The sequence below is a fragment of the Mauremys mutica genome, chromosome 1 (assembly GCF_020497125.1).
Source record: "Mauremys mutica isolate MM-2020 ecotype Southern chromosome 1, ASM2049712v1, whole genome shotgun sequence".
Lineage (NCBI taxonomy): Eukaryota > Metazoa > Chordata > Testudines > Geoemydidae > Mauremys > Mauremys mutica.
The window spans coordinates 153,680,800-153,697,035 of record NC_059072.1 but is presented as its reverse complement, the minus strand read 5'-3'; the positions used below and the strand labels follow the sequence as shown (position 1 = coordinate 153,697,035).

At 45.3% G+C, this 16,236-nt stretch overlaps 1 protein-coding gene across 1 annotated transcript in view; it reads right to left on the bottom strand.

The window, feature by feature from the left end:
- Positions 1-16,236, bottom strand: part of MAN1A2 (mannosidase alpha class 1A member 2) — a 307,506-nt gene that overhangs the window by 231,524 nt on the left and 59,746 nt on the right. The window contains exon 2 of the mRNA XM_045000927.1: positions 11,709-11,964. Coding sequence (XP_044856862.1) covers positions 11,709-11,964 — 256 coding nt within the window. The remainder of the gene's footprint in view (positions 1-11,708; positions 11,965-16,236) is intronic.

The following is a 16,236-nucleotide window of genomic DNA, read 5'->3' as shown; positions in this document are numbered from 1 at the left end:
AGATTATTATTGTAGTGTTTATGGAACCCAGCTGAGATTGGGACCCCACGGAGTTAACCACGGTATAAACACAGAGTAGTAGATAGTCCCCCTGCCAGAAGCTTACAATCTAAATAGAGGAGACACAAAGGGTAAGAGGAAAGGAAACATACAAGTAGAGAGAAGTAAGTAATGGTTTGCAAATGTCAAGTTGGTGCCATGATTTGTGTGTGTGTGTGTTTTGTTTTTTTTTATTTTTTTTGAAGGGTTTTACTGGGAGGGGGTTATCTAAAGAGAGACAAGCAAAGCAAAGGTTGAAATTAAAGGAAGAGGGAAAGAAAAAGGGAGAAGGGAGAGGAAGAAGGGGAGGAGGAGGGCAGGGGGAGTGAGGCTGATGCAAAAAGACTGAGGCAGGGATTCAATGTGAGAGGAAACAGCCAATCAGCAGAGGAAAGAGAATGTCCAGAGTAAAAACTGTAAAAAAGTATATCTGTGCCTCAGTTCCCCATCTGTAAAGTAGGGATAATACCACATCTTACAGAGGTTTTGCAAAGATAAATTCATTAATATTTGTAAAACATTCAGATTCTACAGTGATGTGTCACAGAAAAGCCAAAGAATAAATTGATAATTCTGTATTCAGTGCAGGGTTTGGATAGTATGGAGTAAATAAGACATGGGGCCAGGAAATTAATGATGAGGATAAAAAGAAACATTGAATAGCTACCCATTCACTGTGCACCACATGTAGTCTGCACAGAAGCAGGTAGGTGCTCTATGGGAAAAATGTATGTGATCATGTAATTAAAGACTTTATAACAGTGCATATGCACAAGAGGTTTGAATTAAGGTTTGAATTAAGGTTGCAACTGTTGTCTATATTCTTATACTTAGGTTGTAGGCTCTTTGGGACAGGGACAGTCTCTGTTACATGTTTTTACAGGGCTAGCAGAATGGGGCTCTGGCATCTAGGTGCTACCACAATACAAATATAACTTAAAAATCAATAAATCCAACATACTTGTTGCTGATTTCTAAGACTTAGAAAAATTAGTGCTTTGTCACACTTCAGAATTTGTTCTCATCATCTTTTGTTCATCTAGTCCAAACAATGGGGTGCAGAAAGCTCAAAATAATCTAACCTGGGTCTCAGCAGAGAACTATTCAGTGTACAAATACTGGGTTCTAGTTTTTAAACAAACAAATTTAATGTGGGAGTGTTGGGAAGTTTCCTGAAGTTTTTGAATGCCCAAGGGAGGTCTGGAACTTGTTGCAAGCAAAACCTAGTTTACGCTTTGTGTTTTAATATATTAAACACTTCCGTTGCAAAGACTGACTTCAAATTAATTGTCAATGTGAGAGAGGAGGGAAGACGGTAGTGTTGGCATGTGCATATGAGTGTGGTACATTAGTTTCAGATTTAAGAGTTTAGAGGTATTAACTCTTTGAATTACTGCTTAGCGGTGGTCTATAGCACTTTACAGTTGAATATTCCCCTAAATGTACAGGGATTTTCCCTCCTGTTCACTTTCCCCAAAAAATATTCACCAACAGCAGAGGGGCATGGAACACTTCTTCAGCTCAGAAGCTTGGGAAGAAGAGGGTGAAAAGCAGTGTACGCAGCACTACATAATTCTCCCTAAACCCTCGTTTCTCAGTCTCTGTTGAGAAACTGCTATTGTAGACTTTCTTACGGAAGGCCGTGTAATAATTACCATAGTCTACCCAATGCCTGGAGTGAACTCAAGTGTATTTTTTTAATACAGACAACAGTACAATGGAAGAATTACAGGAACAAACAAGAGTTCAAAGTGGAAAGCTTTTTAAAATGAGAAACAGTCATGTAAGTTCAACAAGCTAAAATGGATTATTAATAACCTAAATCTATTCTCCTGTGAGCCCAAACTGTTGTCTTATAGTAGGCTAAATTCCGAGTATTTGGAAACAATAGTAAATATTTTTTCTTTGATTGAACAAACTTTGTGATGCCAACCTCAAGCATAAAAAACAAATTAGTCAGGCTGCCCAAAATCAAGAGATTTTTTTTTGAGAGGTTAAGTTACCTTATAATAACTGATGTTCTTTGAGATTTGTTTTCCATATGCATTCTAATCATAGTATTGCACACCCCCTAGCAATAGAGATTGGAAGTTTTTTTCTTGTTAGCAGTCCCCAGTTGGTCCTTATATGTTCAAGGAATAACTGCCGCCCAAGTGCATAAAGGGGCAAGGCAACCAAGTGCCTCTCAGTTCCTTAACCAGCCAAAACCTTACAAGGACTTTCAATAATGGAGATGGGTCTTAGAATCCATTTAGACCAGTGGTTCCCAAACTTTTTACTAAGTTGATCCACCAACTGCATTGTCTTTTTTTGGGACCCACCATTACATATATACACATATGCATGTGTGTGCCTGTTCTTCCCTCTGCTCCCTTCTCAGCCCTCCAGCACCCTCCTTTCTTTCTAAGATAGAAGAACCTGACTGGTAAAAATCCTCTTTGAGAGTGTAGCCGAGGAATAACTCTTTCTACTCAGAAGATCAAGACATTTAGGCTTCTTGTCCTTGAAAGTTATTTTGTAAAGTCACTGCATTGTGCACTCTTGAGCAGCGGTGACCTCCAAAGAATTGGGTGACACGTGGGTATAAAAAATCTCAAAGTTCTTAGTGGGAACTTGATACTTCCTATCAGCTTTCTTTGAGATATCTGCAATCATCGCTGGAGTAGGCCATAAACTTTGAGCTGGTTTCAGTAAGCCATCAATTATGAGCATGGCTATTCTGTCAGGAGCAGAACAATATAGAATATCTAAACTCTTATGAGTTTTATCAGAAACCATTTGTGACAGTGTTCAGAGTGCCTAAGACTGTGATTCACCTTGTTACCCAATTCCCTCCAGCATGAGGGAGACTTGCTTATGCTTAACTAGGTTAACTGCTCCCTGACACCACCAGACTGTTAATCACCCCCTTTGGGTTATTCCAGCCCTTATTTTGCTTTGTAGATTAACAATAAGTGCACCCCAGTTCCCAAGCCTCTTTGAAGCACTCCCAGCCATTGACCACTCACAGAAATACCAGGACAAGGGAGCAGGGTACACATCCATTTTTATGATTCAGCTCAGGATCAGCACCTTGTTTAATACTAGAGTACTGAGATATATTTATAGTGAAAACAACAATAAATTTTATCAAAGATTCAAGAGATAGTGAGTAAGGCTAATGGAAACAAAAAGGTTACATATAAAACAATATCATAACATGCCTTCTAGAAACTAAACTTAACAAGTTAATGTCCTGCCTAAAGAAGTTTATCTCACCCAAAGTATTTTGCAGCCTCTTCATCCAAAGCTGGTTGTGATCCTGTTTTCACGAATGTAAACACACTGCCCATTTACTTCCTAGGTGCAGGATAACAAGGTATCATCTTTGTTCCCCAAGTACACGCCAGCAAACCTTTGAAGTGTATCTCAAGATAAGGTTCTGTTCCCCTACTGTGTTTTGCTACCTGTTAGGTACTTGCTGACATTTTGACAATTCTTCATCTGCATTCAGCTTAGACAGGTGATGGGAGACCCATTATGAATGAGACAATACTTAAATTTACATTTCAACAACCAGATAGATGGGTACACATCTCTTTGTCTGACAGAAAGCTTTTTGTCAATTCTGCCTTGATACAGACTTTAGAACATATCTTCAGTATATACATTGTGACAAAGTTCCTCCTCTACCTTGGTGGGTCCTGCGCTTATTGGCAGATTTGCTCACCTCAGTGATCTTCCCCACAGTCTGGATCAACTCCTCCTGTGTCTGATCAGGAGTTGGGAGGTTTGGGAGGAACCCAGGCCCCCCCTCTACTCCAGGTTCCAGCCCAGGGTCCTGTGGATTGCAGCTGTCTATAGTGCCTCTTGTAACAGCTGCATGACAGCTACAACTCCTTGGGCTACTTCCCCAAGGCCTCCTCCAAATACCTTCTTTATCCTCACCACAGGACCTTCCTCCTGGTGTCTGATAATGCTTGTACTCCTTAGTCCTCCAGCAGCACACCCTCTCACACACAGCTCCTTGTGCCTCTTGCTCCCAGCTTCTCACACGCACTTCCTCTCCTCTGGCTCCCCCTTGCCTGACTGGAGTGAGCTCCTTTTTAAACCCAGGTGCCCTGATTAGCCTGCCTTGATTGGCTGCAGGTGATCTAATTAGCCTGGCTGTCTTAGTTGGTTCTAGCAGGTTCCTGATTACTCTAGTGCAGCCCCTGCTCTGGTCACTCAGGGAACAGAAAACTACTCATCCAGTGACCAGTATATTTGCCCTCTACCAGACTCCTGTACCCCACTGGTCTGGGTCTGTCACATATCCCTCCCCCCCCCTGCTCAGCACCAAGGGGTTGGGCAGCTTGGGATGCCAGACAGTACACACGTGACAAGCCATCGGCATTGCCGTGACGGCTCCCGGCTCTGTGATGCACACGGAACTGGAAAGGTTGGAGGGATAAGAACCACCTGGTCACCCTTGTGTTCTTCTCCTTGTTCCGCTGCATCCACTTAAGAGGGGCATGGTTGGTCAGGAGGACAAATCTGCGCCCGAGCAAGTAGTAGTGCAATGCTTCCATGACCCATTTTACGGCGAGGCACTCTCTCTCCACCACTGCATATTTTTGTTCCCTCGGAAGGAGTTTCCTACTGAGGTAGAGAATTGGGTGTTCCTCCTCCCCGACCATCTGTGACAGAACGGCCCCCAACCCTACTTCCGATGCATCTGTCTGCAGGATAAATTCCTTGGTGAAATCAGGGGCTATCAGTACGGGGTTACTGCAGAGGGCAGTCCGTAGATCTGTGAATGCTTCCTCTGCTGCATCAGACCATCTCACCAGATCAGGTCCACGGGCTTTCACTAGGTCTGTCAGGAGGCTTGCCCTTGTGGCAAAGTGGGGGATAAATCATCGGTAATACCCCACTACACCTAGGAATGCCCGGACTTGTTTCTTGCGACGTGGTCGGGGCCAATTTTGGATGGCCTCCAACTTGTTCACTTGGGGTTTTACCAGACCTTTTCCCACAATGTAGCCAAGATATTTGGCCTCTGTAAACCCTACAGCGCACTTGGCAGGGTTTGCTGTAAGGCCAGCTCGCCTGAAGGTATCAAGGACTGCCTCCACCTTCTCTAGGTGAGTTTCCCAGTCTGGGGTATGCGTCAAACTGGGATACTTCGTTTAGTCGCCGGAAGTCGTTGCAAAACCTTGTGGTGCCATCAAGTTTGGGTACCAGCATGATTGGGCTGGACCACTGACTGTGGGATTCTTCGATGATCCCCAACTCCACCATTTTTTTTACTTCTGCTTTTATTTCCTCCCTTTTGGCCGCTGGCACCCGATAGGACCTCATTGTTATTCTGGCCCCAGGGTTCGTGACGATGTGGTGATATGTCTCGGTTGTTCGACCCGGTTTTGTCGAGAACACATCTTGGTTCCGGAAGATCATCTCAGACACCTCATTCTTCTGGTCTGGTGTTAAATTGGGAGACACTCTCACCTGTTTGGAAGGCTTGTTTTCCTGGGTTAGGTCTTTTTGGACAGTTATGCACGCCTCTTGTGCATGCCAGGGTTTCAGAAGGTTGATGTGATAAATCTGTGCTTGTTTTCGGCGTCCTGGCTGCCACACCTTGTAGGTTACTTCCCCCATGGGTTCAACCACCTCATAGGGTCCCTGCCATTGGGCCAGAAGCTTGCTTTCTGACATGGGTACCAACACCATCACCCGATCCCCTGGTTGGAACTGTCGGACTTTTGCCTGGTGATTGTAATGCGTTCTCTGGGCCTCCTGTGCCTTTTCCAAATGTTCCCGTACAATAGGGGTGACCCGGGCTATCCGGTCTCGCATCTGTATTACATGTTCTATTATATTTCTCCCCTCATTGGGTTCCTCTTCCCAGATCTCTTTGGCGAAATCTAGTATGCCACAGGTGTGACGCACGTATAATAATTTGAAGGGGGAAAACCCAGTTGAGGCCTGAGATACCTCCCGGATAGCGAACATAAGATAGGGTAGTAGGGTGTCCCAATCCTTCCCGTCCCGACTTACCACCTTCCGTATCATAGCCTTGAGGGTTCAGTTAAACCTTTCTACCAACCCATCAGTCTGCGGATGGTAGACTGAAGTTCTCAGGGTATGTATATGGAGCAGCGTACAGAGGTCCTTCATTAGCTTTGACATAAATGGGGTTCCTTGGTCTGTTAATATCTCCTTTGGTAGCCCCACTCAGGCAAAGATCCCCACCAGCTCTTTGGCTATCGTTTTAGAGGCTGTGTTCCGCAGGGGGACGGCTTCTGGGTAGCGAGTAGCATAGTCCAAAACAACAAGTATATATTGGTGGCCCCGAGCCGTCTTCTCCAGGGGTCCCACTAGGTCCATGGCTATTCACTCAAAGGGGACTTCTATGATGGGAAGGGGTACTAAAGGTGCCCTCAGGTGGGGACAGGGACTGTGCAGCTGACACTCTGGGCAGGATGCTCAGTATCTCTGCACTTCTTCATGTACTCCGGGCCAGAAGAACCGTCGTAGGACTCGTGCCAGGGTCTTCTCTACCCCCAAATGCCCCCCAAAAAGATGACTATGAGCAAGACTTAATACAGCGTTCTGGTGTTTGAGGTACTAGGATCTGCTGTACCTTCTGCCCCTGTACTGGTGCAACCCGGTATAAGAGATTCTTCTTCATTATGAAGTAGGGTCCTGGTCCCTGGGTTTTCCCTTCCATGGGGACCCCATCTATTTCAGTCACCTCCTTCCTAATGTTGTCGTACCTTGGGTCTTCAGCCTAGTCCCATCCAAAAATTTCCTCTCCCGGGGCTAATCTGCCCAAGATCTAGGGGCCCTGTCTCTGTTGCCTCTACTGGTTCAGAAGCGTTAGGGTGGGGGTCAGACTCGGGTGCGTCTCCCTCCTGGGTGGCCTCCTTTTCAGCTGCTCGGGTCCGCCTACCTACTAGAGCGACCCTCTGGCTTTGAGTCAGTATTCGGGTTCCCAAGACCTTAGGTGCCCTCCTTTCCCTTTTCGACTTTCTACCCTGTCTGGGAATGGAAAAGAAATCTGGGGATATTTCAGAGAAGACTGGGGGTTGACAGTCTACTGTGGATGCCTCACTAACTTCAGGGTTCCCCTTTTCCTCCAATCCTCCTACTGGGAGTAAGTTTCCAAACCCTGGGAAGTCCCTCCCTATGAGCACCGGGTATGGGAGTTTAGGGACTACACCTGCTGCTACCTCAGTAGTGTTCCCCTGAATCTCGAGTTTTACTGGGATGGTGAGGTAATAACCAACTGTCCCATGGATGCATGTTATCCCTGTACGCTTAGCCCGCAGCAGCTGACTACACTTGATGAGCTTCCCCGAGACAAGCATGATAGCACTCCCCAAATCAACCAGTGCCGTGGTCTCTAACCCATTTAGTTTCACTGGTCTGGTGTACGTATGTGGGGTTAGTGAGTCCCCCACAAGGTGGATTAGGGAGCATGGGTCTGCCCAGTTCCCCAGGTTACACTGGATTGGCTCCTCAGCATTGGGACACTGTGCAGCTATATGTCCCCACTCCCCGCAAGCATAACATCTGTATGGAGCCCTAGGCATTTCCCGGTCTCTTGGTTTGGGCAATCTAACATCATGATCCTCTTCTCCCTCCGTGCTCCGACTCTTTGTGGCTTCTGGTGGGCCTTCAGCCCCTCTCTTTTTCCACCTGGGCCCTCCTGGTGGCCCAGTCACCCGAGCTCTAGGGCTTGGTGCTGCTAGTTTAACCCGGGGTGCCTCTTCCTTAACTGGTCGGGTCAGCTCCCTCGCTGTCCTTCGCCTCTCTACCAGTGGAACAACCTCATCATAGGTGGAGGGTTCGTTCTGGCTTACCCAGGCACGAAGGTCTGGCAGTCGTCCCCTCATGTATCGGTCGATGACCAGAACCTCTAGTATCTCTTCCGGACTCCGGGACTCCGTTCGCAACCACTTGCGTGCAAGATGGATGAGGTCATACAATTGGGACCACGGGGTTTTGTTTTCCTGGTACCTCCACTCGTGATACCGTTGGGTCCGCACTGCGGTCGTTACCCCAGATCTGGCCAGGATCTCTGCTTTCAGCTGGGAGTAGTTTGCTGCAGCCTCTTCAGGCAGATCATAGTAAGCCTTCTGGGCCTCCCCACACAGGAATGGGGCAAGGATGCCAGACCACTGATCTCGAAGCCAGACCTCCCGTAGGCTGTCCTCTCAAAGGCCAGAAGGTATGCCTCTACATCATCCTCCCGCGTCATTTTCTGCAGCCAATGGCTGGCCCGTATGATCTGCGTCCCATCATGGCCGCGGTTCAGCTCTGTAAGGGTCTTTACCTGGTTTACCAGTTCCCGCAACATAGCCCGGTCTTGAGAAGCCTGGTCCATCAGCAGACGATTAGTCTCTTGCTGCAATCGCACTGCCTCCTGTTGGGCAGCTGCCTGGACACAGGTAGCCTCCTGCTGGGCCGCCGTAGCTTGTATCAATGCCCGTACTAAGTCATCCATTGTGGTGAAAAAAATAAAAATAAACCCTCTACTTTTTTTTATTTTTTTTTTAAATCACCCTCCTTCTTCTGCCGCGCTGTGCACACCAAATCCCACCCATGACACCAGTTGTGACAAAGTTCCTCCTCTACCTTGGTGGGTCCTGCGCTTATTGGCAGATTTGCTCACCTCAGTGATCTTCCCCACAGTCTGGATCAACTTCTCCTGTGTCTGATCAGGAGTTGGGAGGTTTGGGGGGAACCCGGGCCCGCCCGCTACTCCGGGTTCCAGCCCAGGGCCCTGTGGATTGCAGCTGTCTATAGTGCCTCCTGTAACAGCTGCATGACAGCTACAACTCCCTGGGCTACTTCCCCATGGCCTCCTCCAAACACCTTCTTTATCTTCATCACAGGACCTTCCTCCTGGTGTCTGATAATGCTTGTACTCCTTAGTCCTCCAGCAGCACACCCTCTCACACACAGCTCCTTGTGCCTCTTGCTCCCAGCTCCTCACACACACTTCCTCTCCTCTGGCTCCTCCTCGCCTGACTGGAGTGAGCTCCTTTTTAAACCCAGGTGCCCTGATTAGCCTGCCTTGATTGGCTGCAGGTGATCTAATTATCCTGCCTGTCTTAGTTGGTTCTAGCAGGTTCCTGATTACTCTAGTGCAGCCCCTGCTCTGGTCACTCAGGGAACAGAAAACTACTCATCCAGTGACCAGTATATCTGCCCTCTACCAGACTCCTGTACCCCACTGGTCTGGGTCTGTCACAATATATACGTAACTCCTTACAATGTATCAGTATATACATTTCACAACAATATTAACGAGTAGTGTGAACCTAGCTTTCATTTAAGAACTTAAATAACATTCTTTGGTGATCCAGAATGGACATACCAGAATCAGGACATTCCTGTAACTCCCTTGCCAGTTGGCATTAAGGGGTTCTTGGGTCACACCATTTCAATTGGTATTTCCAGAGCTGCTGCAATCCTATTTAAAATATCTTGCAAAAATCTATAACCATCTGTTGGTGCGAAGGAAGTTGTTATTACCCCTTCATAAGCAGGAGACAATACTGATGATTCACCCCTACAAGATAACGATAATGGATTGTCACCATGAACCAGAAGAAGTGATTCTCAATGAGCAGATACCACTAAATCTCATGGTACCATAAACGAGGGAGCTGAAATAATCAGTACTGATCCTGTAGCTGTAGAACCTATTGATACCAGTGTATGCGGTATCAATAAGAAAGAAGTCAAGAAGGCTGTAACCTTGGCCTTAGATAGTGCTTTGTGTACTTGCTACCAAATCCTTGCATACTGATGGAGCATGTACCGTAGACAGTACCGTAACCTTCAGAGGTTTTCTGAAGCCTCAGAATGATCAGAAGTCTCTCTGTGTAATGTATGAAGCTCTTACTGGTATCCTTTAGGACTTCTTAGAGCACTTTTCTATGTCTTGAGGTGATCTCATCTTCTTTTTCTTTGAAGGGCCAGGAGAATGAAATTTGTTTCCCTTTTCAGCCAAAGATCTTTTAACTGCTCCAGCAGCACTATTTGTAGAGGGAACACTGGAGACAGACTGATCTGACTGACCAGAATCTGAGTCAGGTCTGATAGATCTGTCCAGGAGTTACACCCTAAATTTAATCTCCATGTTCTTCTGAGACCACTTGGCAAAAGAACAGTAGATAACACATTTACTAGAAATATGCCCCTCACTTTTGAGGAGTGTTTCTGGTCAGCATAGCAATGTTACACAAGGGGCACATTTTAAAACTGGGAGATTTAGGAAATGGCACAGCTGTCTACTACCCAGCACCAATATCTAAGTAAATGTTAAACTAGCTTAAAATACTAACACAAGAACTAATCTAAAGCTAACTGACTAAAAAAAAACCCCACTATTTACAATAGATTAAACCCAATCTTAAAACAGAGATAAAGAACCTTTAGTGTTCCATCTCTAGCCTAAGGTGCACCTGAAGAAACAAAGCCCTTTATGCCCTCAGGCAGGCAGGGGAGGGGGCATTCTGTGAGCATGTGTGGACCAACGGGGGAAAAAGTTTCTACCTCTGGTATTAGGGGGTGCACAATACCATGACTGCAAGATATACAACCACTCAATGAAGAAGAAGAATTTTTGAGTTCTTTTTCTTTGCTTCCTGGTAAATCATGTTTTTAAGCTTTTCTCCATGACCATAAGAGATGCAAACATTTTTTAAAAAATGAAAGATGAGATTCTCATAGTTACATGACTAAACCATAGTGCTTCAGAGAAGGAGCTAACCACTACCTCAGTGGTTCCCAAATGCTTCCAGGCCATGACCCCTTTGGGCTCACCTCTATTAATGCCACACTGAGGCTGCCGGGAGACCGAGAGGAAGCCTGCCCTGCACTCACTCTGGGCAGCCGCAGCTCTTATGTGCAGCAGGATGGGGGGAGAGTGTGAAAGGGAGCCCACTCCACACTCACCCCAAGAAGTTATGGCTCCTGCATCCTGTCGTGCAGGACCCAGCTCCCTACTCCAGGTGTTATGACCTGGTATATATGGTCACAGCACCACTCAGGTTTGGCCTATCTGCCCCTCCATAGATGGAGACCCACAACCCATCCACTCCCCACAGCACCCTTTCTGTGATCCCCCTGGGAGTCATGACCCACGGTTTGGGAACCACTAGGAACAAGTTTCTCTTATGGACAATCAATTCCATAATTGTCCACCATAGAGCTTTTTACACTTTCCTCTGAAGCAGCTGGTTTTAGCTACTGTTAAGAGTCAGGACACTGGACTACATGGACCACTGGAACCGATAAGGAACACAATAAGTGTGAATCACATGTTCAATATTTGAAAGCATATATGACCACATATGCATCCAGCCTATTTCTTTGGTATCAAATGTTGTAGGAACCTTTTGCTTCAGGGAGTCAGAAAACTGAAAATGCACAATGTTGAAAATGTGCCACAAGACATCTGTACTCCTGTGTTATTTCTAACTGCCAACCAGAATTCAATTCTTCCTAAACACAGATGAATAGTTCGTGTGTTTGTTACTAAATGTTTTGTTTTTTAAACACTTTTTTTAAAAGGAAAGATTTATAATCATACTTAATTTTTTAAATGTGATTTTATAAAATGTTCATGAAAATCTAAATAAAACAATTCCTATCACAGCCTGCAACAACCATGATCACACACTGCCTGTTACCTCTTTAATTTTGTCCCTCTTCTCTCGGATGTCCTTATCTGTTGGGTCTTCACTGTTTATCCCTATGAGGTTTGGTACTTGTACAGGTGGCAGAGGCTTGCTGTCTTTCTTCTTCATTTCTTGGGCTACTTTGTTCTTTTCTGTCTGAATCTCTGCTCGAATCTCATCTCGAGATTTCTTCAGCTTCTCTTTTGCCTCCTCTAGAGCTTTTTCATGGTCTGCTCGGATCTTATTTCTCAGGCGCTCCTCTTCTTCTCTAAAGAAACAAATGCTAGTCAGAGTCTGGCTTCATAAAGGAAATAACAATTGTGACAACCCCTCATTAAAGAGAAGAAGCCATATTCTGCACTGGTTTACAGTAGGCAATTATGTTGACTTAGAGCAGGGGTCAGCAACCTTTCAGAAGTGCTGTGCTGAGTCTTCATTTATTCACTCTAATTCAAGGTTTCGCATGCCAGTAATACATTTTAACATTTTTAGAAGGTCTCTTTCTATCGGTCTATAATAACTAAACTATTGTTGTATGTAAAGTAAATAAGGTTTTTAAAATGTTTAAGAAGCTTCATTTAAAATTAAATTAAAATGCAGAGCCCCCCGGCCCAATGGCCAGGATCCAGGCAGTGTGAGTGCCACTAAAAATCAACTCGTGTGCCGCCTTCAGCACGCGTGCCATAGGTTGCCTACCCCTGACTTAGAGTTTCACAGAAGTATATCAGTTTAGAATTTAGTCCCAGTTCTCAAACCGATTCCACACAGTTTCGCTTTAGTGCCTTATTTGTTCACGAACCATGACAGCGCTCATCTTTCTGAGGCAGTGACTGGTTATTGTAAATCATGCCTCAGTATTTTCCCTTGCCCTTTCATTCAACAGTTTAGAAAGAAAAGGCCCCATGTTCTGAATTTCATCTACAGGGCTGACATATGGTTTCATAAATGCATCTCTCCCCCTATACAGAACACACAAAATTATGTTTAGCAATGACCTAATTAAAAAAATACCAAGAGGGCTCTTCCCTACCTTTTGCTCAATAAAAGGTTGCATCAACAACCTGTTTTATGTGTAACACAGCAAATTGCAGTCACCCAAGTCATTCAAGAGACATGGCCTGCAAAAACTACAGGTCCCAGCACAGCAAGTCCCATCTTGATTTGAATGGCTTGTCGCTAAAATCAAGGTGGATCATGGCATGCTGAGAACTGCAGTCTCTGAAAGCCTCAAAGCTGCATTTGGACCACTCATTTTGGGCCTTCCAGAATTAGTTTTCATCCAACTATAAAGTGATTGAAAATTTTAAAGTTTAAAAAAGCTGTGCCCTCTGGTATTAAAGTCTGCTGTCATTGTCCAACCAAATCAGCTGCTTAGTGATATAATAAAGATCTACACCAGTGTTCCCCAAGATATGGAAGGCATCCTCCTGAGGGAGGAGAGAGAGGAAGGACTAACGGAGTGAGGGGGCACAGAAGGTATATAAATTAACATGAGTAAGCCTTAAACAACACATTCCAGGGCGGCAGGGGTAGGGACGATTGGTTTCATTTTCCTGGACTGGGGCTCAGCTTCCAAAAGTTTGGGAAATACCACCTTAAATTATTAAGCAAATTATATAAAATACAAAAGCCGTGTTAAAATAACCTTCACTAGCATGGAGCAGAAACTTTCCCAAGGCACTGTAGTGAGCTCACACTGAACCTCTATCATAAAAAAGAGATGAGGCCCCTTTGAAAACTTGGGTGTAAAACTAGGGGAGTTTGCCTCTCTGCACCACAATTTTTCCAATTACCAAAATGCACTTAAGTCAATCAGAGTTCGAGGAGTGGTAGGAAGGCAACATGGAGACCACAGAGTGTAAAATGTTGCTACAACCTTCCAAATGTGCTACTCTCAAGTTGTTTTCCCCACATGTGTTAAAGATCAAACTGCTGACATCTCCCCCTGTGCTGTGCAAATGGCGCTCAGAATAAAAGAGCAGCCCGATTGTGTGGGAAACGAGGGCTGGGAGCTGGAAACAATAATTGCTTGTCTCCATTGCACATTCTCTGCAATCAAAATCCAAAAAGCAGGAGAGAGTTTGGGTGCAGAAGGGGTGAGAGGTTGGGCTCTGGGAGGGAGTTTGGGTGGGGGAGGGGTTCTGGGGTGTAGGCTCTTGGCTGGGACAAAGGGTGGGGGTGCAGGAGGAGGGAATGGGGTTGCACACTCTGGGAGGGAGTTTGGGGGCGGGAGGGGGTTTGTGGGAAGGGAGAGGGGGTGCAGGTTCTGGGAGGGAATTTGGGGGGTGGGGGAGTGGGGTAGGGTACAGGCTCTGGGAAGGAGTCAAGGGGTGCAGCACTTACCTGAGGTTCCAAGGCGGGGGCAGGGGGGCTCTGTGTGCTGCTGCCCCCAGGCACCGCCCCCACAGCTTCCCATTGGCTGCAGAGGAGCTCAGGGCGGGGACAGCACACAAAGGCACAGCCCCGCTCTATCCTGGGGCTGACAGACACATGGAGCGAGCAGGCAGACACCGCTCAGCTCCGCTGCGCTGCCAGGGCCTCGCCTGGAAGGGGGGAGCACCCGGGGACAGCAGGCGGGGCCAAGGGAGAGACCCAGACCAAAAACTGCTGGAGCCCTGCGGGCCACATTGGGGAGGTTCGTGGGCCGCAGATGGCCTGTGGGCCAGGAGTTTGAGACCCCTGATCTAGGGTGAGAAATACTATTTGTAACCAATTTCTTTAGTGAAACTAGCCTAGTTTGGGTGTTTGATTTCATTTGCTTAGTAATATGCTTTGTTCTGTTTGTTACCCCTTTTACCACTTAAAATCTGCCTTTTATAGTTAATAAAATTTGTTTTGTTTATTATTAAACCCAGTTTCTGTAATTTCTAACTGGGCGGGGGGTGGGGACGTTAAGAAATGTGCACACCTCTCTCCACATTGAGGGAGGGGGCAAAATTCATAATATATCTTTGGGTCTGCACTCCAAGGGAGGTGGACATCTGAGTGCTGGAGCAAGTCCCTTAAACTGAGTCTTCCCAGAGCTGATCTGTAGCTGGATGTTGCCCTGCCTGTGTGTGTGTTAGAGGAGGTTTTAAGACCCTGGCTCAGCAACACAAGTTAAAGGGGACCCATGCTGGCAGAACAGGTAGACTCAGTGGTATCTCAGCACCATCAGTTGGCTTCCCAAGGGGTCCAACCTGTCACAGTACCTTATACCCAAAAATATTAAAAGAATTCTCTGATCGTCTCTCTGAACCATTAATGTGGATTTTTAGCAAATGTTGGAACATTGGCGAAGAGCATAGGAAAAAAACTAATGTTGTACCAATATTTTAAAAGAGTAAATGGAATGACCCGGGAAACTACAGACCAGTTAATCTGACATCGGTCACAGGCAAAATCATGGGAAGGTTGATATGAGAGGCAATTAGTAAACAATTAAAAGACGGTAGCATAATTATTGATCATCAACGTGGTTTTATGGTCTTGTCTAACAAAGTTTTTTGATGAAATTACAGGTTTGTTTGATTAAGGTAACTGAATCCTGCAAACAGTTAAAAGTAACAGTCTGCATACAGCTGACAGCCAAGTGACAGCTACGGTATTTGCTCTTGGTAAAAATCAATCATTGTGCTGTGACAGTGAGAAACTAAAAGCAACACAGAATAGGCAGTTATGGGAAAAAAGAATGCATAGTCCTATGCCCAGACAGAGAGTAGAATCAAACTATAGACAATTTAAGGAAATGTAAAGGCACTGGCACTACTTCCTTTCTTGCCTCATCTGTATCTTTGGGAAGAGGATAATAGCTAGCCTGATTTGTATTCCCACCCTTCCACACACACCTCTCCCTCCTAAAACCCTTTTGGTACAATGTGGCCAGTGACAATGTTAATGATTATACATCTCTCAAACTGTTTGTTAAAAGTCTATGCTAGTGTTAAGTCGTTAAGAAGGCTAAACATGGCGCTGGATGCCACTCAGCACCCAAATCCATGAAAATATGTTTGTTAAGTTTGTTTGTGCTAGAAACAGAATTCTCCCACCGATCTAGTGCTGGACTACACCGTGGGTTAGGTTGATATAGTGGTGTCTCTCAGGGGTGTGAATTTTTCATACCCCTGAGAGACGTAGCTATACGAAAGTAAATTCCTAGCATAAATCAGGCCTAAGTTAAAAAGCTGGAAGAGTAAAACTCTTGTGCTAAGTAGCCAATATATTGCTGCACACAAAAGAAAAAGTAGAAAAGAAGGCAAACAAAATTCTTCAAATCCTTAGATAAAGAAAAGTATTGGTATAAAATGTTTTCTTTTTAACCTAGTTAATAGTTTTTGTTTTGCTACAGTAATTCAAGAAAAACAGGATTCTGAATGAACTTTAACTGCTATTAACTGCAGTTATTATCTCCATTTTTTTCCCTTTGAGGCATCCACTCTTTATTCAGCTTATATGTTGTTGTTTTTCTCAATAACCAACCCCGATAACCTTTTATATATTTCTCACTCAGCTGTTCATTGTTATTAGTATTTTGGAACACTAGTTCTACTTGTCTATTCTT